Below are 27468 nucleotides of genomic sequence, written 5' to 3' on the forward strand. Positions count from 1 at the left end.
TCAGATCAATGGGATTTTATAATATTTATAATTAAGTAGGGTCTTAATGAAAAGTGTAAGTATCCAATTAATTTTAATGAGTGGAAAGAAATTCAACAATTTTAACTTGTACGAAGACTCACTAGGAACGAACGAAAACCAGTTTATCAAAGTAAGGAGCAGTGGGATTAATAAAAGTCTAATTGTCTCAGATAATTAATTAATAATATAACAATATGATAATATGAAAATACGATAATTTAACATAATCTTTTGTTCTCAACATACTTTCCTCTAACTATAAAACAAATGATTTTATTCCGTCAACATTTACTGTTTCCCGAAGAATTGTAATCAAAATTGCATCGTTGAATATCAAATGCTGTTTTACCTGCTGCTACAGATGTTTCGATAATGTTGTGTGATTCATAGATCGCGTCAACTGCATTTGATGGACAAGTGTATGTATTAGGGACGTTAACAAGAGACAGGAGATTCATAGCGTGCCGCCAGATTTCCTTCAGAATGTTCGCCAACGATGAATAGTGCCACTTCATAGTTAACGCTCGTTGGCAAACTTCTAGCGCGTGCCGACAGCTCCGAGAATTCGTGAAAAATTCAAATCCCAGGAGCTCGGGTAACTTGAACGATTTTCAAGCTGTTTGAACCGCCACGAACCGCCGCAGTTTAACGAGAATTCGAAACTATGAGATAACTTAATGTCATATCACTTAACGTAATAGCACCAGGGCACGGCCATTTTGTAATACGAACACCGGGCGCGGTACGAAATCGTACAATATTCTGTATCTGTATCAATTCGGCGCAAATTGGCGTCAGGATGATGTCGATATTCTGTTTCTGCTTGAAATATTATACAGGATAATCATGCATTAATTTATAAATGATACATGTCAGTGAAAATTGAATTTTCATAGAATGCACAGCTTCCACGGTAACATCATTGGTTACACAGCTCCCGTTTAATTAATTTCGATCGTGACGGTAAACCACACACTTTTGCGACGAATATCTATTTTCATTAATTTTAAAGCACTAACAATATCAGAATCGTAAGTGATGGTTAATTAACATTTGTGTTACGGAAATCTATTTGTATAATTGGCGAAATGTAAATGATTTACATCGTTTCCGGTTTGCTTTTAATGTTAATGAGAAATAGATGTTTAGGTAGACATTTATATTAAATATATATTTAATAGGAATTTAAATTGTTCGTTTTATTATTCAAAGTACAATTAATAATAGTTCTACATATGCTACTGTTCGAAAACACTCTATCATTGACCAAAAACAATTGAAGAGTTTTCATTTATTAGAAATAATGTAATTGTTAAAATTAGAAAATTATGTTCCTATATCGAAAAATGTTCTATATACTATTATTTTTGCAAATAATTATCAATATAAGATAACTTCTTCTTTTTCGCAAAAAATTTTATATTTAGGACTCACTATGTCTTTATAAATTATAAGACAACATGTTTTGTTATCTTATAGTTTCTTTCTTCCTCCAAATTATGAACTTGCGATCAACTATTTAAGGTATTTAAATGTGTCAATAACTAACCAGTTAAAGCTATCAGGACAACATATTTATACTATAATATAAATATTAAAAATATTAAATATAATAAATATTTAATATAAATAATTATATTAAATCTAGTATTAAATATTTATATAAACTTAACTTAGTTCTGTAGTTATTGGAACAATATTTACCTTGCTTTTCTACATATCGCACATCCCCTCTGAGAATAGAACTTTCATCCATTCTCGGAGCACCTTTAAACCGGGAACATTTCTGTGAGAACTACTCCTGGAATTTTTATTGAAGGAACATTCGACACATCTGCAGATACTATTCACAGAAGCACAAAGACAGCTAGGTAAGAATAATAATTTAATATCAATATAATACAGACGTTTAAATATCGACAATCACAATAAAATGCAACAGGACAAGCGTCTTCTAAAATGGCGAACACCAAATGGCGTTTTATAAAAAGAGATCGTTAGAAAGTTAATATAACGCGATCTTTCACCCTTCGATCTCAAGGGCGAACCCGACTTTGTGACCGCCAGCTTTCACGTTCGTGCAGTCGACGTTACAGGAGAGAGACAATGTAATGCGATCATCGAACTTCTGCTGCAAGCTCATTCCCAGCTGGAAATCCGTGTTGAACTTGAAACGAAACGTTGATCTGTCGTCGATGTTGCATTTCGCAGCAGCACCAACCGTGTAGTCCTGCATCCCGCCATTTTTAGCCATCAGACCGTTCATCGCGACATCCCAATCGTCGTTTACTTGAGAAAGTCAAAGAAATTTTGTTATTCGTTTGTAAATAATTATTGTTGTATAAATATACTTGTTATTAGAGATTCCTACCGTAACCGGCCAAATAACTGGTTATAAAATGAAAGTAAATAAATTAAACGGTACATTTTTCTTAGTAAAAATAGAGACAAAAGGAAAGACGGACAATATAAGAACTGATATAAAGATACATGGGTTAACGAAAATTTTTTATCAAATTTGAAAACCGGTTATTTGATCGGTCCGGGTACGTTTAGGTTTAAATAGTAGAATTAATTAATTGTTATGTATGAGATGAAGTAAAATACGATGACTGAATGTTTGTGAAAAATTAGAAAGTTTTACGAGACCAGCGTTTGGTTTAGTTGATTGTTTACTATAAATAAAAGAGGAATGTGTAATAGAATTATTCTTCTATGGCATTTTTCAAATGTTTGAATATGACTAATTCTATTGGTATTGTAACAATTGCGTTGACATAACTTTCTAATATGTCGTGTAAATCTATTTACCGTGTTAGTATTCAAATATAATTACAATCTTTTTACATATTTGTTACCATTTACATAATTTCCCATCATAATTTATATTTTATTATATATTAATCTCAATCACTACTTTCTCCTTTCTAAATAGTATCTTTCTGTAAATCATATTTCTTCGATTTTTATATCTTAACGGTTGAGAGCTTTCTCTATAATACTCGCCCTTAAAGTTTCACGAAATTCACGAAAGCTTCTAAAACATTTATAAAAATGAAAACTTAAATAATATATTTAAACTGGTTTATTTAGCTATAAATTATAGATATTTACTTGCTTAAATTCTTTGCATATCCCTACATTGACGCTTTTCGACTGTTAATGGTTAGTTTCTACAAAGGTATTTGAATTTCCCGGGGAATTTACTGAAAATGTCTGACAACAAAATGTCTCTTCTTCTGGCTTTCATTTACATCCCACGGAGAAAAATCGAAGATCGTTGTTTATCTAACATAAAATGTACAGTTATCCAGCGCGTGTCGTTAATTAGGAGTCTAGTTAATTGCGTAACACGCGTATTGTACGAATTTAATTGGGTGTTCGTTTACAGCTCACGCGGCAACGAACGCTACAGTCGTGAACCGTAATTGGAAACCCCCGCAACGAACACTCGTACAATTATACATCTTCATTCGAACTTACGAATCCATCACTACATCGTGGAATAATCTTCTCGAGTTTATCAATCTGGAATAAACGTTTTACACGTTGTTTCAAATACTTACACGCAGATTGCCGTTATTCATTCAAATTCCAAATTTTAACCAGTTAACTGTTGCGACCTTTTTAAAAAGTGTGTAAATGCTTTATCGGTACGTGTTTATATATACAAATAATTTTTTCAAAAATCTTCATTGAAAAAATTATAATTTTTTCAAAAATTTTCATTTCAAGAATTATAATTTTTCAAGTTTTTGAAATTTATTTATGCAAATGTAATACCTTCAAAGTTTTCATCTAAAAAATTCTGGTTAAATGTTTGTAAAAATGACGAATGGAAATTCTCATTATATAATTACACCAAAAAAGAGAAAAGTTTGCAATGGTGAGCAAAGGGATATGTGAATATGAAATTTTTCAGTTTTCAAGCAATTTTCATGCACATGATACCGTTCGCGTTTTTACGCGTTTTAATGATGAAAGAAAAAAAAATGGAAATAAGAGGGAATATCGTAGATCAGATTCCCGAGATTGCATAAATGTTTGATCCTCTGTCAACTTGTAGTGAAACATTTGATTGGAGTCAACGAGACTTTTGATTTCATCAAAATTGCATTAACATAAATTAATATCACTGGATGACAGTAGTATTAAAAATGCTCGATCACGATAACCCATATCTAATTAATTATGAAATGTACTACTTATTAATTTTAACTAAAGCACAAAATTGTATAAAACACGAAAAGTATGTTCAACTAAACATCATATATTTTAAAAAGCAACGTAAATCATTTATCACTGAACTAAATATTTAAAAACAGCATGCTACAACTAACTATGACCTTCTGGTACCAAAAAAACAAGTCTCATTAAATTATGGATAATAAAAACCATTTAATCTTAGCAACGATGTAACGTTTAACTGAAAACAAAACAATCCATCGTTTTTACTGCAAACAGTTACCTTTCTTTCGCCAAAAGCAAAACAAAGAATCCGAAGCTACCATAGCAATTTTCAAAATCGCCAGAACGAAAATACATCGAAACTTCCGTCGTGCAAAAAGATTCCCTCAGCGTGTCCGTTTCCTCGCGCGCAAATTCGCAGCTCAACTCGAATATGGGCGCGCGTGCAGGGAAACGAAAACGAGGAAAAGAGAACGGCCGGGAAAAAAAACGGGATTTCACGTCCCGCCGCGGCCGTTAATCCTGGATTATTTTCGCCCGTTTCCTTCTCGTTTATTTTCATCTTGATGGGATCGTAATTACATTTCCTTCCGCGGTAGACCTCTGGATTATGAAACATGCATGCCGCGACGGAGAAACAATATCATTTAATCTTTGGAGTACCGAAGCAATTCTCTAAAGGGCTGTGATGGGTCATGCTTGAACCCTGTACATCCATCTTTCATTCTTTTATTGCTTGTACCATTCCCTTTATTTCATTATTTTATTTAATGTATTACTTAATAGTGATTTTAGCAATTCATGGATGCTCCTAAATAGTATTAACCCATTTACTACGATTTAACTTCGCAGTTGCACTTGTTATAACTATTTACCGTTAATAGTTTAATATAAAAGGAAATTAATTCGTTGCTTATTTTACACCTACGTTTACATTGAAAGTTAAAGACAAATACAAATAAAGGACAAAAGTAAATAAATAAAAAAATAACATTTAGATTCGTCGAATTCACCTGAAGAATTTTATTACGGGTCTAACTGGATATTAAAGAAAGGGAGTAAGTGGAAGGATGGACGAGAGGGTATTAGGGCGGTTACGACAAATTGAGGGAAAGAGAAAGGAGAAAGAAAAGGAGGAGTGAAATGTAGTTTATTTTGAAAGTCGCTTAAGTTCACTTAAAAAAGGTAAAAAACCCAATAAAGCATAAACGGAGTATATAAAGTTATAACTATTATAACGATTAATTTGATTTCCTGAAAAAATTGACATAAGCCACTTTCAAAATAAACGGCTCCTGTGTGGGAGAAGGGGTTAAACTATATATACAATTGCAACCAAATTTATTTACGTTGCCACCTACTAATTCCGGAATAAGTTTCCCGACCGTAATTACGAATATCGATTCGCGGGGAGAGTGACAGCGACAGAGCTGTGGCCCCGGGGCAAAATGGCCGCGCGGAAATTATGCACACGCTGGGGCTTTGTGCCTGCGCGTCGTCATCCCCCGCGAATCGAAATTACCCTGTCTCGACGGTGAAAAGTTGCCGCGATACGGGGAATCGAATCGTTTCGTCGTTTTGTCAGTACGCGCGATACCCGGGTCCGATCGATCCGGTTCGGTTCTAGAGGATTCAGATGTGGCACCGAACCGCGAATGCATTTTTGAACGCAATATCGGATCCAGTTGATGAGATACGGTGCCCGGTGAAAATAAAAGAATTCGATTAGGCATTTTAGAGGTGAGGGACGAATGGAATTGGTGTCAGTGGGTAACAGGTGTTCACGCGAACGTGGGTCGGTTTTCATTGATTGGGTTAGAGTGCTGGAGAGACGGTTTTTTGAGTTGGAAAAACCTGCTGATCTGTATTGAAATATCGACAGAGGATGATAAACTTCTGACTGTCAGCGTTATAAATGCATAATTAATATTGCGTGATACTACGCGAGATTAATTACGTAAAGTCAATATTGTAAGAGAAATATTAATAGTGTTATGTAAAGGTTAAATATAAACCTCTTGTAAACATATGACACGAAGAAACTTTTGATTTTCCGAGGAAATTCATTTATCACTTTCGTGTTCTATTTTTAATTACGAATAGGGATTTTTTATATTTTTTTTGTGTGTGTAAAAGTAGGAAACGTCTGTAACAGAAAGATAAATAGATAAATTGAAAGTTTGATTAGTTTTAGAGATGAAGGATAAACAGGAATATAAAAAGAAATTTTTTAAATTGTACAACATGCGGTGACCTATATTGGAAACTTAACGGAGGCAGTAAAATGTATACATAAATAAAAGAATTTGTTTTACCGCTTCACAGGTGAAGGACGAATGAAACTGGTGTTAGTGGATAACAGCTGTTCATGCATATGTAGATTTTTATTGATTGAAAAATCAAATAACGGACAGAATTGATTATAATTTCTATTATATCTTATACATTTCTAATCCCATTGACGTTTGATAAAATTAACGAGTCGCGCAAAATATTGAATGTACATTGCATGTTGTTATTTCTGCAAATAAACTATGAAAATTTGGTATTTACATATTATATGAACCACCTATGTTTCTTTACTCAAGGTCCTGCTGGTCAGTCATTTGGGTTAGGTCTGGGTTAGTATTTATTTAATATTATAACACATTATTAATATTTCATTATTATTACTATTATTATTAGTATTTTATTTATTAACCTTCAACCGCCCTTTTAAAAAAAATCACAGCAAAAATTAATCTCGATTTGCGTCGAAGAAGACCTTAAAGCCTGATTAAAGTTAAAAACAAAAGGTAGTCCGTATAATGTGCAAGTAATTCAACAATTTATCTAGAGATTCTACAGAAATTAATAAATAAAGATCGTTTGTGAATTCACGATGGATTTGAGTAATTGTTTTTATATCGTATTGGCATGGATAACAAGATAATAGGGGAAAATTGCGTTTCCTCGTCTACCTCGTTCAGAAATACAAGCAAACAAGGGGTGTAGTGTTATTCTTTCTTCGCCTGAAGCAGCAACGGTCCAGGTTCAATATTTATCGATTAAAACCGATAATCCGTTGTGAATAAACGCATCACCGGCGAGGGGCAAGATTATCCACTACGATATCGTGCTCCGTTCGTTTTCGATCCTTTCGTAAGCAACGGGTAACTTGTTAATTAATTCAGTTTCCCGGAATCGATAATTAGAAGGGAGTTTAGGGCTGTTGATTAACGTTTTAATCGTTTCCGATAGGTATTACCCACAAAACAGAATTATTGATCATGCGTGGCTTCTAACCAATAATAATCAATTTCTTGTTATATACATATAAATACATACCAATTTATCGAACTGTTAACAGATATTGATTTTGGACTTTCAAAATAAATTAAGGGAGGAACAGATAAGGTCAATCTAATTTTAATACAAACTTTTTGCTATGTTAATATATTCAGGAAAATAACATTGGATTGAAGACACAAAGTTTAAAAGTAAACAATATTTAATTGAAAAATACTAGAAATAATACAAGAATTGAAATATTAAAAAAGATAGAAAATTTTAAACATTAAAATTATACAAGAATTGGAATATTAAAAATGATATTTGATACGAAACGAAATAGTAATGTAGTTCATCATTATGCATTGGGTATAATTTTAGTTTTCATTTTCAAGTAAATATTTCATAAACTAATCATCAGGAAAGTTCCCTCTGAACGTTATGGAAAGCACGAACTTTTCAATCCGTACTTCGTAAAATTAAAATCCGCCAGGATTAAAGATGTTGTCCTTTGAAAGTGATTATCGAGCGAAAGATAAAGATTGAAGATATATATAAGTTACTCGCAAGATAAGAACTTTTAATCCGTATTCCAATTTTGAAACAAAATTTACAGTGCGCAGATTAACATCTTTAATACGAGCATGAAAATTATTTTCATAATTAATAGCTTTCTGTGGAAGTGAGGACGGCAGTGAGAAATTTAATGTAATAACTCAAGAATCTAACCAACCCTACAATTGAAATAATTAAAAAATAATAACGAAGCAGTAGACAGTTAAAAAGTTAAATATACAAATTTGTTATCACCCTTCTCATCATTATTTTTTACTATTTTCATTATCAGATGAGTTAAAATTAAATACATAAATTTTGTATTACCTTTCTGTTTATTATTTTTTAGTATTTCAATTCTCAGGATGGTTAAAGTTAAATATACCAATTTTTCATTACCTCCCTCATTACTATTTTTCATTATTTTGATTCTCAGGCTGGTTAAAATGAAATACCTAAATCTAATCTACTAATGCAGCAATCTAACGATTAACAGGAAATATATTCTTCGAGCAAAATATAAATAAAGAACGATTGAATAGTGTTAATCAGCAGCGTGGTATCAATGTGCAGTGTATATCCGCGATATACCATTTAATGAAATTGCAATCCCCTTTGCATTTCCTCTGACAAGAAATTTCCTTTGAGAGGGTCCCACCCTTCCGCTTGTCCGACATTCGTAACATTTAAGCCGCGCAGGAACCAAAGTTCGAGAACATATTGCCAGCGAGAGGATCCAGTTCCGTTTTCGTCGGCTAGCCGGAAATCGACGAATTCAAAGAACCATTCAGTCTGCCGTTGCTGTTGTACCTACGTATGCCTCCCCCTCGAGGAATTACTTATAGACGTGTTGTCGAGGAAATCGGTTTTCAAACACGAACTTTCTAGGGACCAGACCTTGAACTCTACAAGTGTGCTTTACGATTCACTTTAAAGACCTCCGAAAACTTCCAAGCCTTCGAATACTTGAAACTTCTAGCAATCTGCTATTCTAAATTCACCCGTAAATAATCGACAATAAATTACAGATTTCTTCATTGTGTCAAGGTACTATTTGAACAAAATTGTCATGAAACGGTTATGTTAGTAAAAAGTGATCTGATTTCGTCAATCGTTTTCGATAGATTGTTCCTGCTTATGAAGTAAATCATTTGACTTTCGATCCACCAGTAGTTGTTCTAATTAAGTGTACCAATTAATTTTGTCCTTTGTACTCGATACAATAAATTTGTTATTTTGCGTCGACGAAATAATGTGTAAGAGGAATGTTTCGAGAAGTAATTGATCAGCTCTGGAAATGATAATTTATATGACGTTTCTTTTGTAAGTGACTAACTATAGTATTTTCGCAATATTCAATCCAAGATGATCCTCACTCCGAACATTGCAGGCTATTTCGATTCAAATAAGAATCGCTAAAGAAATACCTGTCAAATAATTTGATAAATACTATTTTCTACCAAAATTCCAGGGAAATCCATGAACGTCAGTTCGACGTGTTCCCTTGCCAATATTTTAGATAAAACTGCATAAAATCGATATTCCAATACAAGAAGCTTTATATTGGAAATAAAAGAGACTAACACAATGAATAATTTGTCATAAATAATATTGTTTACCAAAACTGTCATAAAATTCGATGAGTGTCAGCCCGACATATTTCTTTGTCAGTTAAGAACATTAGATAGAATTGTAAAAAATCGATAATTTAATAATACTAAATTACACATTTAAAATAAAATAAACTAATAGAATGATCCACTACCAGAATTTCATAAAAATCGATGAATGTCAGTTCAACATGTTCCTTTGCCAATATTTTAGATAAAATTGCATAAGATCGATGTTCCAGTAACAAGCTTCACGTTTAAAATAAAAGAGACCAATAGAATGAATAGTTCTTTTATAAATCCTATTTTCTACCAGAATCCCACAAAAACCGACGAGGATTAATTCGACACGTTCCCTTGCCGGTTCAATTTGACAGAATTGTATTGAATCGATATTCTAGTAACAAGAAACTACACATTTAACCCTTTAAGTGCTAGGCACGCATATATGCATTTTTCTTTTCAATCTCACACGTGCCATGGTGATAATTATAAGTATATAATATTAATACACGCGTTCCTTATCATCATTCAACTTCATAAAACTCAGGAATTACAATTACAATCTTAATAACTTAATTAATTGTATAAATTAATATAATCAATATAAATTAATATAATATGATAAAAGAATCTAACAGGATGGAGTATTGGATGATCGGATCAGAAGAAAGTTAAAATTGTAACGAAAATGTTTCACCTTTGTATAAAACGGATAGTCCAAACTCGTGGGGTATCGAATTGCATCGAAAGTGAAAGTCGACGTCTCGGTAGCTGAAGGCCATGCCAACGTCGTTCTTCGTCATTCTGCTCGTCTCTGTGCTGTAACCACTCTGGTAGCCGATTACCAGGCCTTTGATGGCGGTAACTATAGAGCCCAGAACGTTTACGTTCGCGTTCATATCACTAGCTGCGAATAAAGCACCATATAATAGAAGACGAACATTTTCAATTTTAATTCAACGCGTACACCGCCGAGCGTTTTGTATTGGGTCACTCCATAAATAATGTGTTTTTTTCATATTTCTTTTATTCTTAAAAATAAAGATGAACAAACTTGTTTGTAGCCTAACACGTATTCTGCTTCATTATCTATAAATTGTCTATCTATACATTATAATTACTTTGAACAAACTTTTGTTTATCTTTATTTTTGAAAATAAAAGAAATATAAAGAAAGGTATTATTTATGGGATGGCCCAATATTTGGGCCGGTCATTGGCCATCGAATAACTCCACTTTTTGAATTTTTTCAGATTTTATCATTACAGCGCGTCATCGGTTATTAACTTTTTATGTATAAAATAAATTTCATTATGACTGGGGTTGGTACCACGAAATAATAAAAAGTCTTTTGGTCATGGAAAAATTGCAATATTAATCAAAATTTATTTGATGGATATACTATTGTATATATTGTACATGTTTGTTAGATTGAAGCTGTATCTGTGTTAATCGAGTAAAATTCATTCTATGAGTATTTGATTTTGCATTTTAAAGGACATTTTAAAAATCAATATATAACTATTGCATCAATTTTCTGTGCTTCTTGTTTTGTGGAGTTAATCGATTTGTCTAATGGATGGATCAATACTGCAACAGTTTCGGAAAACTATAAGAACATTCACCAATAAGTTTGAACTAATTGATTACTAGTTTAATTGTTTTTCGAAATATTCTTTTCCAACATTAATATATTTTCAACTGTACCATGCCAATACGTTCTATCCTAAGAAATTTTATGAAAACTTTAATAAGAAATTTATAAGAAATTCTCGTGTTGGGAGATTTACGAAACTTTTGCAGCAAGATACTTAACCCTTTACAGTAAAATCACGTGTACAGCTAGTCATTAATTTTTCGTGACAAACCGTACAGTGTCAAACTACACTAGTTGTGCGACTAAACAGTTATAGGTAACATGTTTTTACATGCATAAAATTTGTATAGTTCCCAATTAAGAATAAATTGACATAATATTTAGTAGTACCTTGCTGGATTACTTTTAATTAATATTCTTGTAATTAACAAAATCTGTAAATCATAAAATGAAACATATTGCTTTTTTTAATAAAAGTGAAATCCTTTTATCATGCACAATTTTTCATGATTAAATCCTACCGCAAAGGGTTAATACTTATTCTTTCATAAAAATGGTAAATGATATAAGAAATAATGATTAATGATTTAGCCTCACAGTATTCATATTACAGCTGCGATTATATTTATTGTCGGAGACCACCCTTAAAACCGCTTCAAACTGCCATTTTCATTAAAATACTTCTACAAATATAACCAGCTTGGTTTTTCTTCGATTTGATTGAATTTTATTTAAAATAACCCTGCGCGTATTTATGTTTTAATTACGAAAAGGATTAAGGAACAAAAATATATATATATTTTTACTTAATATCTAAAATAAAGGTAGCAGTGAAAATACTGGGATGAAATGTTTCAGGGCATGGAGCATTGAAACAGGGATTACGACTTAGTTTCGTTTTCAAAAGATAACAACGCACATTCAAAATCAACGTGTAAATATCGGAATATTCGAAACATATTTTTCTAGAATCGATCTGACGTGTATCATCCTGTCATTTAATGTTAAACGACAATGTATTTTCTGTTCGGTGCACGATCGATGTCACTAGCCATTTGATGCATTTATGGGGAAACATGATTGCGTAAAATATAAAACTGCAATAAAATTAACCCTTTGCCATATAACAACGTCTTGCACTCGGGAGCCGTTTTGACTCTAGTGAAATTATAAAATTATATATTCAATATTAAATTTTATACAACGGATTGACGTATAAAATGTTCAAACAGAATAATTATGTTCTTTATTTTTTGTGTAATGATATAAATGTTAGATTTGGAAAACATCATTGATATTTCATTAGGATTTAGCCTTTTTCTCCTTTTTCAATCAATTATTAATGGCAAAGTAGTTGTATCGGTCACAGTTGAGAAAGAAATCATAGGGCAAAGGGTTAATAATAATTAAACAATGCCTGCCCTTCGTATACTGTATATGCTAACGATGCAGACGAGTTAATATTCTGCTTTACACGAATACGTAGACTTTGTTAATAACAATCTAGTTGAGATTAATTGACGCTTCATAAAAGGCAAACGCTCTTCGTTCAATTTCTATTAACCCTTTTATTCTACATGTTCCTCGTGGCAACTATTTTTATCCGATTGCCCTCTACAGGAGCATAATCTGCATGTAACCCGCGACAAAAGAAACTCGCTACAGTGATTGCGTTTATTAACCCTTCACAGTCGAACATTTTTCCGCTACATACACTGCCAATCAAAAATTTTGAGACCACTTAATGTGGAACGTCACAAATGAAAAATTGTGTATTCATAAATATATAAAATAAAACAACAAAAATTATGTATCTTTATATTTGATTAATACACATATGTCCATGTTCCTTTATCATACGCAAAAGTTCGCCAATAAAAGCTGTTTCCAAAAAATGGTACTTTTTCTTTTAATCGATGTGTCGGTTCCAAACATTTGACTGACAGAGTGTATTCAGTATTTCCTAATGAAATATTGATTGAATTGTTAACTCTGTCAAATGAAAATAGTATACGAACCAATGGATAGAACTATTTTATTATATTTCATGTATAATTACATTATACACAATATTGAACGTTGAATTTTATAATTTTGCAATATCAAATCTAATCGTGAGTGTGAGTCACCTGTCGAGTGCAAAGGGTTAACGAGGGCGACGTAGAAAAAAGATGATTTCCAACGACACTGAAATTTTTCGATGAAACTCCTTCGTCTCGATAAACAGCATCATATTATCTTCATAATTTATTCATTCAAATTCAAATGTTCTGTGAGATACAATTTTATTCGATATTTTGCTCTTAACACATTGTTGACCGGCAATTTTACGGAAAAGCTATCCCATAAATATGGAAATGAAACAATTTAAATAAACTTCAATATACTTAAAAATATAAAATATATATATATATATATATATATATTATATATTGTCGTCTTACAATTACATAATGGATTGAAACGAAATTTTGGACATGTCTTTTATATCACTTTTAACCCTTTGCAGTCTAGAGATGACTTTCAGTCACCATTGGATTTAATACAGCAAAATGATAGGATTTGATATAATAATAATATTAAAGTTTGTATAATCTAATATGAAAAATTAAAATAAAATACCTTTGTTCCTTACTTTATTTGTAAATTACTGTTAAATTAGTTAACAGAAAAACATCATCTGCATCTGATCAGAAGATATTGAATATTCCGAGTGAAAAACTTTCGAGTGCAAAGGATAAATATATTGCTTTTGCAATATTCTATATTGCTCTGCGTTTCAAAAATTGAAACAGTTAATGCAAATGCAAAAACGTGTTTACTTGTGACCGGTAAACAATATGTTAACAGAATAGTAAAGGGAGGAAATCGTATTTTCAATAAATATGTACATTTCAATAAACGTTTCCTTCGAATAAATAAATCCATCCTCCTAAATGGTTTCCATTATGTTTTCTTCTGATAATTCAAATAAAAATTATAAACAAATATAAAGATTCTTTTGGAACAAAACAAAAATAATTAATTATTATTGAAAAATCATTGTTTCCGCATGCATTCGCCCCAAACGCATCTCTTCTGGTTGGGAACCACTGATCTAAGGGTATTCGAAACAAAAAGGATAAAAATAATATTTCGAAAAAACAAAAACAGAACCAAACCTACTCGAGCGTTCAGACCTTTATCAGATCAATTTGTTCCGGACTAATTAACCTTTCAATGGCGGGCTAACCATGAGAACGAGAATATCGTTGGAAATGATTCCGCCGCTGATGATCTATAGGGTTTGTTAGTAAACATCAAACGTTTCGTTCCGGCTCCCAACGTTTCTAGGCTCAGTTCGAATCGAATACTCGCACGATGCGTACCGCGCGTTAAATCATTATCGGCGTAATCGAACCTCACGGTTAACTAGACAACGCATAACGAAAGGACCACCGTGTCAGCGATCTAAATTCAATGCCAGTTGTCTGTACGGACCGTGACACAATTTAAATTACCGAATTCCGTATATATTTCTTGTTTTAGCGTATTAATACAAGGAGTAAATTGCAAGTCAACGGTAAGTGTTTGCGTAAAAATAATTATTTAACCTTTTGCATTTGAATGTCGTGGTAATGATGACTTCAAGCTGTTGTATTTAAAATTGATAGCTGCGAGGAAGTAATTAAATTATTCAAATAATCAGAGATTGGTGCGTGGTTTTCTTTTTTTCTGATATTTAAGATTTCGTTGTATAATTAAATTGTGTATGAAGTGAGTGTCTAAAAATTTCGACCGAGAAATTCTCGCTCAAAGAGGATTGAGAGGAATTTATTATTTTTTCGGGAAAAAATTGTTGAACGAGAAAATGCACGAGGGAATACTAGTAATAAGTTATACGAAAATAAATACTCATGTGATTATTAATGTAAAAGAAATTGACAGTTATCGATATCGATGGTTTGTTATCCAAATTAAAATTTTAATCTCTCTAAATATCAATTATGCATAAATCCCACGGTTTCAGTAGTGAGAAAACAGCGTTCTAGTATCATTAATTCGTGTACTACCGAGTAACGGGTGGGAAATCATTTATTCAAATGAGGACGACCGATATTCACGAAAATAAAATTAAACGAAGGTGTCCCGCGTGCATTAAACGCGTGACAGTCGATTTATCGTAATACGATTCTTCCAATACTCCGGTCAGTCGCTTAAGAATCTCCTATACAAAGAAAAAACAAATTCAGTGTCTAACGAATGCGTAATACAGTTTTTCCCTATCCGACGTTGACGACAAAAAAATAATATCCGGCGGAATATTGAGATCCCTCGAAAAACTGAAAGTGGGCGTGACATTTCGCCGGTCGCGGAGTTTCAAACAGGGATTGAAACTGTTATAACCAAGGTGAAAAATGATTTTTTTTTTTAATAATAATTACTTTTTCAACTAAAACGTTTTTGATTAAAACTAAGAAGTATTCTATTTCAACTGTTTTTGATTGCAAACAATAATTATTTTTTCAACTGAAATGGTTTCAATTGCAAATAGTAATTATTTTTTCAACTTAAAAGTTTTTAATTAAAAGTAATATCCATATTTTTCAACTAAAATGTTTTTGATTAAAAGTAATAATCATTTTGTTCAACTAAAATGCTTTTGACTGCGGATAATAATGATTTCTTTCAACTAAAATGCTTTTGATTGCGGATAATGATTATTTTTTTAATTAAAATGTTCAGGAATAATAATTATGTTTTCAGTTGCGTGAAACTGACGTAAACCTAGTATTAAATAAACCGTCGTTGGCACGTTGAATCCGTTATTGTTCGGTCTCGCGTTACCGTGAAAACCCGGCCGCAACATTCACCGAAAACCACGGAACCGTTCAGCCATGCGCGCGCGCAATTATTTAAATAACGAAAGGCTACTAACAGATCGAACAGATCGCGTTGATGTTCTGTTTGACACAAGTGGCGCCGATTTTCACGAATTTCGCAGTCGTTCCCGGATTGTAGCTGAATTCCGACAGCATGCCGACGTCGGAGACCGGTATTCTGTTCAGAATGTAACCGATCGTGATGGTGCCGTCCAGGGTGCATTTTTCTAAAAAGGTTCCGGTATCGCTCGTCTTATATTGTACGCCTGCGACGCCAGATAACTGCAATCACGACATTCAAAATATATATTAGACACCAGGAAAAGTTCGCGCGGATTCTTAAATGGAAATTTAACCCTTTGCGGACGAATGTCGACATTTTGCCGAGATCAAATTTCCATGCTTGGAATACCAAGTTGCGAACCAATGATTTAACTATTGAGACAACAAGAAATCAGTACACAGTATCCTCATTCTCTATGATTTAAGCATTCGGTGTTTAATTTAGCAAAATCTGCGAAAGGTTTTGTATACTTTCAACAATCTGCGTCCGCAAAGGTTTAAACGCAGAGAATCATGCTTTTAGATGTGTAATTACAAATAGATAAAGGTATTAACCCCTTAACTGGAAATGAGTCTACTTCGCACGTGTCCTCGCAAGGGAAAATATCGAACCCGGAAATTCAAAAAAGTATGAAACTTTGTATGTATATAGAAAGTAAGTCAAGCCTAAACGTTGTCATTTTTTTCATGCCCAATTTTACTTTGACAGGATGAAACCACCCCTTGAAGAAAATACCAATTTTTCTTTCTCGTAGATTATCTTGAGAACGATGAAGGATAGCGAAAGGAAGTTTAAACCAAAAATACATTATTCTTTCACATCTATAAAATTATAAAATAAAAAATCCGTCTTAAGGATTGGTAGTGGAAGTATTTTGAAATATTTGCTCTTTTTTAAAAATTTTATTTTCCAGTTTTATAGACGTGAAAGAACAATGTATGTTTTGTTTAAACTTTTTTCGCTGTCTCTTACCGTCATCAAGATAAACCACGAGAAAGAAAAATTTACATTTTTTTCAAGGGATGGTTTCGCCCCTTCAATGTAAAATTCGATACGAAAAAAGTTGCAATGTATTAGGCTTAACTTACTTTAGTTACACACAAATTTTCATAATCTTTTGAATTTTCGGGATCGATAATTTTCCTTGCAGTGCAAAACTGGATTTTGACAATTATTTTACCAATGTGCTGTATCGTAACTGAAATAATTTTCTGCTTGTCATAAATCAATTTGATTGAAACTGTAATACTTCAATTTTCTTTACGATAGTCAAGTCCACAGGGCAGCAACGAAATTAAACAGCATAAGCAGGAACGTTTGATGTAAAATAAATCGTCAAGCAAGGGGTTAATGCGTTAAACATATTAAATTATTGTATATTTGTCTAGTTCATTTCATGAAGTGTTCAAACAGATATTATTTTTAACCCATTATTGCTTAATTCTTTCCATATTGGCTGCAGCAACTAATTCACATTCAAATTTCGAACTTGGCAGCTTATTAACCGTCGCCTAATTAATCATTGATGCATAACTAAATAATCCACGTACTGGCGCGAAGGAGAGCATTAACGTATTAATATTAAAAGAAAATTCGTCGGATCACTAAATATGCGATCACTTATTCGCATTGTTATTTGAAGAAGTGAATCAACTGAACGAAGGTGAATTAATCGAATAAACAAAAATGGATGATTTGAAATAAAATAATTCACTGTGGAATTGTGAATAATTAGCTACTCTAACCCAACAGAAATTCATTTGGCTAATCGTCTTCTATAAATATTTATTCGAAACAATTGAAATAATGGCCAACTCGGTCACGTTGTGCAAACATTGTTCGCATACAACATCTGTACGTGTGTAAAGGACTTAAATACTGCCTGCGTGCCTACTGCGTTGACACATAGAAAGGTTCCACCATAAATAAATAGTGAGTCATTACTTCCGAGAGACTACCACTTACTTATGTACTTAGTCTCAATTTGTAGCGGATAATTCATGAACACTAATCAAGTTATACGTTATACTGGTGCACATATTGTTAGTTATAAGTATTGCATTATTTTTTTAACATGTCAAGCACTGTGTACTAACACTAGGTTTAGGGAGCAAGTCAATTTGACTCGTATTGAATTTTATAAATATTATTTTGAAAATGCTTGGAACGATTTTGATTGATGCAAGTATGTAAATGAGCACTGTTAATGATAAAACTACCAAGCAGTTAAAGTGACTTATTTCCAATTTCTTATAAAAATTAGAACAATACGTTTCTTGAGATTCAAGGAGTCCCCTAACCTTGTATCTGTGCAAATACACTTTAATTTAACACTAAAAATACCGCGAAAATAAACAAATAAATAGGAAAAGAAAGGAACTGTACGTTTACTCTAAAGTATGACCGTCGATAACAGTTAAACTATATTTAATTCAAACTCACAAGAACTTACTAACATTTGCATTAATCAAATTTTTCTCGAAATTTTCTTGGGAACAAGTTAACTTTATATCAATTCTTACATATGTATCTGTTCAATATTTGCCTTTACTTTCGTTTTAGTTTCCACTAAGAAAAATTGATTGTTTAATTTATTTAGCTTTATTGTATAACCAATTACGTGACTGGTTATAGTAGAAATAGTTATACATAAAGTGCCAGTACTTTTAATGTTAAAAACTTTCACAAAAACGGCTTCGAAACTTGAATATTTGCAAAATAAAAATTCTAAAGTGGATCAGTTTGATCGGTCTATTAACCTCAGTGTTAACCCTTTGCCGTACAATGACGAGTGAGACTCGTGATGAAGACTTCTAGACAAATTTAACAACAATCAATATTGTTCGTTACCCACAAATCAAAGCAAACAACTATTTTGCTATTATCAATGTACTATCTTCAAATTAAATTTCCACTTGAAGTAGAGTGGAAAATTCTGTTGCATTTCTTCCAAATTGTCGATAATAAAATATTACGGGAGTTTAATAGCGAAAGGAAATAGTACACCGAAGAGTTAAGTACTATAAAAAATATAGTATAAAAGATGCGTTCTCTTACTTTCTTTGCATCGCAGTCCAACGTCAAGTCGTGGCTCATATCAACTACGTCAGCAGTCTTTTTGGCCGACAGCTTAATGAGACTTTTCCCATAATGGTAACCCGTTCTGAATACGTTCCTCGCTCTTTGCCCCAAGTCCGAGAAACTCGGCACGCTCATGATGCATTAGCCGCTTCCGGTTAGTTAACGACGAATAACGCGGCAGCGACCGATCGAATTAGCTGTGGAAGGGTAGCCATTTTTAGAGTCTCCTCGACCAGGGATACAGCAAATATTTACAAAAAGGGAGTCACCCTTGATTTCATGAATTTTCTAGTATGCCGCGTGGATCGTTACACTGACAATGAATAATGTCGCGGAAGTTTAGTCAGCAGTCTGGGCTTGTTAACCCCTTGCTGTATGATTTTTTTCTGAACTGTAATCTAACTATTTTGTTAGCACGTTGGCTGCCACGAAAACTTATTTCTAAAAGGAACAATTATTAATTATTTGCTACCAGAATTCTTACGTTACACTGATATTTTATTATTTACGCTATTGAACGGTTTTACTCGACATCAGTTGTCTTATGAATTATAATTGTCATTGGCAATACAGGAATAATATGTAATTTGCAATCAAACAAACTGAATAATATTGATGTTTGTTCAATTCTATGTGAAATCTTCACCGTGAGTCTGACACGACATTGTAAGGCAACGATCTTCCCTACAAAACATGATTTTGTAATTTATTTGATAAATCTGCCATTTCACAACCCAAATAAGTTCCTTATTTTCAAAAAGAAATTTAATCGAACCTGTTATAGTGGAATTTTCTTTATAACAGTTGCGTCCATAAAGTTGCAACAAAATGGAATAGTATAAGCATGAATATGTGAGAAGGAATAAATCGTTAGGCAAGGGGTTAACATTAAAATTATCCGAAGATTCAAAATGACTCATTTCGAGTTCCTAGTTTTAGAATTGCTGAAAAGACATTTATAGATGGTTTCGCGATAAATAATAGAATTTAGTAACGTATAGACTGAAATAAGCGAATTGAAATTATAATGAATGTACCTTTATAACTCGAATAAGAAAATTATAGTCAATTTGACTGTTTGGTAAAAATAGAGTTAACAAGTTATCGTCAGAAAAGATTGACTAAAAATGGATTCTTCAAACAATATTAAATATAAATAGGTGTTCTATTAAATATAACTAGAGTACATTCAATCAGATTAATTCATATTTTAGATACATAAAGCATAAATTATTTTTTCCACTGAAATCTACGTCGACATTTCTTCCAATTTACAAACAATACAGAACAAATCGTAGTACCCTAACGTCATGCATTAATTCCAGCACTACACAATGAAACTTCACGAAATTCTCACTTAAACAAACTAATCTTAATCCAAATTTTAATCATTTCAATTAATCGGAATTTAAATTACAACATTTAAATGTTGGGTTAGAATTCAGCTAAAATAATCAATTTAACCCAAATCCATTTCCGATTATATTTTACTCGAACACTTTCAAATAAACATTCTTCGCTAATAAATTTCTAATCAACAACAATTTTCAACTAAAATCTTCGAAATACAACAGAAATCATAAACGACTGGCTTTTTGTAAATATTTGGCAGTAATCATTCGTTTGACGTGCATCATTATCCACTGACACTTTGTTTCTCGCTAGACGTTTCGAAAAACGGTCTATCACCGCGATTTCGCGGCGAGAATTTTATGTAGAAGGGTCGAAGGACATTTACCAAGCTGTAACGTCGACGGCACTGATTTCGACGACGATTAACGCGACGATCCATCCGACGGTGTGAAACATCGCCGCCCTTAACCTTCGCTGAAATGGCGGTCCGCTGATGAGATCACGGAGAACGTCCTAGTTAGCGGATTCTGCTTAGCAGTTTTGACAGGGATTAGTCGATAACAGGGTCACCGACGTTTCTTGCAATTAGGGCGCAACGATCATTACGAACCCCGTCGCGGACGGCCACGATTTCGCGATGACGAGTCTTCAAATTTCTTTCGTCCATGCTGAAAACTGACGTGTTCAATACGTTAGCGACCAGCGTTGTTTCAGTATTATAACCCTTTCAGTGCTACGGACGTATATATGCGTTTTTCGTGAATTATAATTGTATGTGATTAATATACGAGTTTCTTAGCATAATTCAATTTGGTGGAACCGAGGAATTACAATTACGATTTAATTACAACTTAATTTATTATATGAATTATCGTAATTCATCGACCTTCAGATGAGTAAAAGAATATTTTGTTCGCACGCAACGCTTCAGCTGGAATTATTCAGCACTCGAAGGGTTAATAATGTATTCTATTGTGTAATATATAAGTATTGTTAGTTTGTTTTAAGGGTGAACACTACGTAGAGACGTGCTAAACATAAGTAAGCTTTAGGAATTTCTTTGTTAATAACTATTAAGTGAAAAAATCTCATTTTTTCAGGGTGTATAACTGTGATCTTCTATCTTATATTTATATTTTTACTAAGCCGAAATGTTACAAAATGGCGCAACAAAATTCACTAGCTTCCGAGCCCCTTTGAGTGAAACATCCATTATTGACAGACTCGATTGCAAACAACTGAAACATCCGAAGACAACAAAGTTTTGGTAGATTTATAAACAGAACTGTAGTGTCTAAAATTTAGCTTACGGATTTTTCGAAATTTTAACTATCATAGAAATGGCAAGCACTTGAAGTGCAAAAGTCTATTTTCACTCTGAAAAATTAGCTTCAAATGTTCATGAAGAATTAAATAGTTGGGATATTGAAAAATCTGTACGCTATATTTTCTAAATAGATCTCTATTTAGAGATAGACGAAAGTCTTTTTCAGTTATATGGAAGTTCCATTTATTCGTACACGAGAAAAGCATTGATTGCCAATTTACATGCATGAAAATTGCGACAGTGAAATCGGTTTCTCAATTGTAGATAAATTGTACCTGGAACAGCCATTAGTTTCTTTGAACGTAATTAATTGCGCGATATATTTGCGGCTGATTAAAAACTCGCCAGGACGGCGACGGCTGCTTTAAATTTCAGTTACATTAATACGCTGTAATTAAGAAACGAGAAAGGATAATCATCGTAAAGAGAACAAAACGATCCTGTAAAACGAGAGGCACGTGTATCTCATAGTTGGATAAAATTAATATCACAGTAAGATTAATTTCGCGTATGACGAGCGAATTGTATTCGTATCAAAGGTAAGTATTCAGTGAAGATTAATATTAACAAGGACGTTATTATTCAAAATGATTACATCTTACGTATTTCGTCGATGTTTCTTTGTAAATCAATTTCAAACTGTTAAGATTGTCGAAATTATAATAATAATTACATAAATGTTATTTGTATAAATGTTATTTGTCATTTAATGAATTATGTAGTAATGGTACATAGTTTGAACTGAAAATTATTATTGAAGCAAAAATAATTTAATTTTCTGAAATGTAATTATTAAATTTAGAAAACATGCGAAAAACTGAAGTATGTCGATTATTGGTGAATATTTATGTTTAATGGTTCTTTAAGTAACATTAACTTCTGGAAATATGCGGACTTTCTATGACGTGCTACTTCAATATTATAGGGGTTAAAATCGTATCACGTACGACACATAACCTGACGAAATGTTACGAAAACGGCGCAAGACGCCAGAAAACTCGCATTACGCTTGAACAAGTTCCGTTACACCGCTTTACATAATACGAAACGACGAAAACGGGTCTGGAGAATCCATCATTCTTCAAAACGCGATGACGTCGATCGTTTACTTTGCCAACAGTCGTCAGACGTACGGAAGGAAAAACATTTTACTTATACCACAATTTTTGCAGATGACATAATTGTTTTTTATACTGATCATATAATAATAATAAAAATATGTACTTTCATTTTAAAAAAGTATCTTAGTAGTTTGAAGAAATGAATTTTCATTACAATTATGTAGGTATGATGTATATGTAAGATTATAACTTTCTTTCATGAGCAATTAAATTTATGTAGTGACACAAGCAATTAAACTGACATAATTCTATATAATTTTACTATGTAACTTTAGTATATACTTTTATTACACAACATTACTATACAACTTTACTATACAATTTTACTATATAACTTTACTGTACAATTCTACTACACAACTTTACTATACAACTTTACCATACAATTCTACTACATAACTTTACTATACAATTCTACTATACAATTTTACCATACAATTCTACTCTACAACTTTACTATAGAATTCTACTACACAAGTTTACTACACAACTTCACTATGCAATGGTATTACCTAAACACTTTCATCCATCCAGGATATGTACACAGCTACCTACTTACATACTTACATTCACAAGAAATTCATCGATCCCAGTTTTCATCGTGCATACAACCAAAGAGAAGAATGGTCCCGATTCGGCAGACTCGTGTTATTACATTGTCGGCCTTAATGCTACATGGAAAAGTACCAAAAGACGAGATGCGACAAAAGCTAAAGTACACACCCCCTCTTTGCCCGAAAAGAAGAAAATCCTCGCCCCACACCGCGATAAAGACGTGGATTACAATGGGAATAGAGAGATCTCCCGAGAATCCGTCAGGATTGATCTTTCGATATGTCGAGAAGAGAGACGAGCTTATCCACGGATCGTATCGATCCTTTCTAACAACGTGGACGTCACACAGTGTCACGACTCGCGTAAAAGAGTTGAAGAGTACGTGAAGAGTTTTTGTAGAAAACGCTAAGTGTCTAAACTGAAAAATTGTCTTTTTCTATTCTTATCCTGTAGTAGGGTAATTTCGAGTGACATGGTTCTGCGATTAAGATTGATGATGACAATATTTTCTAACGAAAATATATTTATTTCATTTAAATTTCAGTTAATACATTTATTTATTTATTATACAGATTTATAACTAACGTATCATAGATTTTCAAATAACCTCAGTTCAACCAAGAAACTGGATATCGATTTTATTTTTCATTGTATACTGTTTATATAAATAGACAATTTTCAAATAATTCTAGTTCGACAAAGTAATTGGATTTCGATTTTTTTAATATACTGTTTATATACATTATACACTTTTAAATAACTCTCGTTCAACAAAGAAATTGATTTCGACTTTCTTTCTTTGTACACTGATTGTACGTATCGAAGACTTTCAATTTGTAATTCCAATCGGATAAAAAATTAAATTCCGACTTTTGTTTTCTTTATACATTGGTTGCACATATCGAAGACTTTCAATTTGTACTTCTAATCGGATAAAAACTTAAATTTCGACTTTTTTTTCTTTATACACTGGTTATACTGCACACGATGGACAGATTTTACGTTTATTTTTGCGATGGTAAGACCAACGAATCTCGGTATTGAAGGAAAAAGGAAAAGGGCGCGGGGCAAGAGGATATCCGGAGCTTCTAGTCGAAACGCGAGACTCTAACTTTACGACATTGTCCGGATGTTCGTGTCTCTTCGACTCAGCTGCTTGACTTTAACATACATACATAGACGTAACCTGTACTCAGACCGCGTTCGAAAAACTTCCAGTGGAACTGTTTTAACAAGATTGACTGAGGAAAAAAAAGGCTTGAAAAATTAGTTAGAAGCTTCTCGCATTCGGTTACGTGGAATCTTAAGTTAGATTGGTACGCTATGTGAATTTCATCTACGTACCTGCTTTTCAATGAGAAAGACGTTTGGAATCCATTATTGATTTTTAGTGAAATTGTTATTGCATAATTTAATTGTGTAACTTGTTTGCTTTATGAGATACATTCAATCTTTAGTTTATGCGTAATATGCACCAAATTTTTGTACTGCATATTGTACGAAATATTACAATTTTACCGAGTGCTGTACATTATTATTGTGATTTAAATATTAAATATTTCTTTAATACCAATTCTTCACTGTTAAATAATTTATTTAATTTTTCTTTTATTGCTTGCATGTAGATATACTGCTCTGTCCTGTTTCTTTTAAATTATCAATTGATACTATTTATTCCATATTCCATCATTATTCTTTTAACATATTAAATTCTTATTTAGTTTTTCGCATTTAATTCACCGAAGTGTTTTATCTGTTGAATATATTATTTTTAGTATTGTCAAAGTTAAAAATACTGTAAATTCTAGGAACAATAACCAAAGTATCTAATTGCGACGTCATTCCAAAGCATCTAATGATGTAAACCTAGTAATTAATAGTAGTTACAAAATACCGAACAATGCACATGATAAAATAAGTGTAAAATAACGGATGTAAAATCTTGGAAAATTAAATATCCGAAGAATTGGAATTTCATTAAGGTTTCGAAGGAAATAAATTATTCGAACAATAAAAAGGAAACGCTGATGCAGACCGCGGGCATTACGGGAAATTAGGGTAACACGCAAAACATCAGTTTGCAGCAATGTCACCTAATTCGCATAATGGGCGTCTCGATGCACTGGGATTCACTTTGACCCTAATCTCCGTTCGTAAGTCTGCCTCGAAGATTACACATTCCTTATTGGGTCGTAGAACGTTTAAAAGATTGATTCAATTGAGGACGGGATGTACGTCAACTAAAAGGATAACCGTCGCTGCCATACGTTCTTAGAAACCGTACTTTATGTTTATGTAGGTCATAAATTTCTTGTTAAAAGTATTGTTTGTGCTACGTAAAAATAGATACATTTAGAACCACATTTTAATAAAGCTTTCTTACAGAACTCTTATTTCTTAAAGGAAGTTTTCTAAAAGAGAATATTACAATTTAATTTTATAATTAATAATTATAAAATAGTGCAATTTGAAACTTCGATTTTATAATCTATAGCAGAAATAAATTTCTAAGCTGCAGTACATTTTATTATTAGTAAATATAGTACACTTTCAAAATAACATTGATTTCTAATTTATGCTTTTCATTAAGGATTTGACGGGACAGAAATTACATCAAAAATGTATGAAAGCTTTAGTGTTTACATTCTGTGTTATTTAATACACTCATGTGCGCAGTAAGTGGATAAAACTTATAATCTAATTATAGTAATCAAATTACGTTTACCAGCATGAAAGCATATTAATGAGTGTATAATAATTATATTCCATTATTATAATGTGGTTAACAGGTTAGAAAATAAATGCAGAAATATCCTTTTATACAGGGTGACCGAGTTTAATCAATAAATACTTTTATCTCCGAAATTAATGATTTTCCGACATAATGGGGTTAATGCGTTTTCATAAAGAATGTGGAAATATACACAACAGTATACACAAAATTGTATCATTGAAGGTATTAATACTATAAAAACTACAATATATAATAACAATATTAATATAATATAATAATATAATGTTATATATCAATATAAGAACCAATAACTATACGAATAAGCAATAAATGTTGTCTGAAACATTTTTTAAATTGACACTTTTTAAGATAAAAATATTCATTGATTCAAATAGGACACCCTGTACATTGCTCTCGTTGTCCGTGTTGCAAATAACGTTCCAACGAAAATACCATCCCGATGTGAGATTCGACGTCGGAAACCATGTAGCTCACGATAGCTTATGACATGAAACGCGAAACGGACAGAAAGGAAATATTAAAATTTCCCTTGCAATTATTTCGTTGATCATTTCATAACGGCGCGGCGCGGGTGCGAACGTGTGCGACGCGATCGCGCGGATAAATTTATCGGGGATTTTCGCGACACGCGACCATTCCGTTTGAAACGCGACACAGTCTTTTCATCGTGTCGCGAATAAAGCGCACGTGCTGCGAAATTAACGCGCGCGAAATGAGGAAATAATTACACGGCCAGCAGCCGCGGCGCGTCGAGCTGAAGTTATTGGAACGATCGCCGCTGTGAAACGCACGGCGAATTCAATGCAGCACGAATTGCGATAGCGATACATAAGTGCCTTTACTCTCATTGGAAGAGATTAATTGTTTACTGTTCGACGCACGATCATTCGTCACCAAACATTAATGCTATTTGTATTCTCACTGTTAGCGCTGGATTTCAAAACTTTCCAGTTTGATGAAATAGTTTATTGATCGAAAATTTGAGTGACTGATAGACTATTAAGTTTAAGTAAATGGAAAATTTGAATAATATACTTTCCTTTGGTGTTTGTGATTTTGATTGAATGAAGAAGGACTGAAGCAATTAATTTGGTTGTTTGTTAGAG

The 27468-nt window shown here is 32.6% G+C and overlaps 2 protein-coding genes across 3 annotated transcripts in view; one reads left to right on the forward strand and one right to left on the reverse strand.

Annotated features, from left to right (window-relative positions):
• LOC116426128 (uncharacterized) overlaps positions 1-27468 on the forward strand; it is a 77828-nt gene that overhangs the window by 19064 nt on the left and 31296 nt on the right. The gene's annotated exons all lie outside the window — the stretch shown is intronic.
• LOC116426129 (non-selective voltage-gated ion channel VDAC2-like) lies at positions 2024-21025 on the reverse strand. Its single transcript, XM_031974657.2, has 5 exons — positions 20990-21025; positions 19228-19448; positions 16163-16388; positions 10345-10554; positions 2024-2310 (listed from the first exon to the last, which is right to left on the reverse strand). Exons 2-5 carry the CDS (start codon positions 19384-19386, stop codon positions 2045-2047), a joined length of 861 nt encoding a protein of 286 aa, XP_031830517.2. The 5' UTR covers positions 19387-19448; positions 20990-21025; the 3' UTR covers positions 2024-2044.

This window comes from Nomia melanderi, chromosome 12 (genome assembly GCF_051020985.1).
Source record: "Nomia melanderi isolate GNS246 chromosome 12, iyNomMela1, whole genome shotgun sequence".
Lineage (NCBI taxonomy): Eukaryota > Metazoa > Arthropoda > Insecta > Hymenoptera > Halictidae > Nomia > Nomia melanderi.

Excerpts from the sequence above, each read along its gene's own strand:
- LOC116426129 (XM_031974657.2), bottom strand. The coding sequence starts at position 19,386 with ATGAGCGTGCCGAGTTTCTCGGACTTGGGGCAAAGAGCGAGGAACGTA. Across the intron at positions 16,389-19,227 it reads TGGACTGCGATGCAAAGAAA|TTATCTGGCGTCGCAGGCGT; the intron begins GTAAGAGAACGC and ends TCGTGATTGCAG. Across the intron at positions 10,555-16,162 it reads CAACGCGATCTGTTCGATCT|CTAGTGATATGAACGCGAAC; the intron begins GTTAGTAGCCTT and ends CTTTATTCGCAG.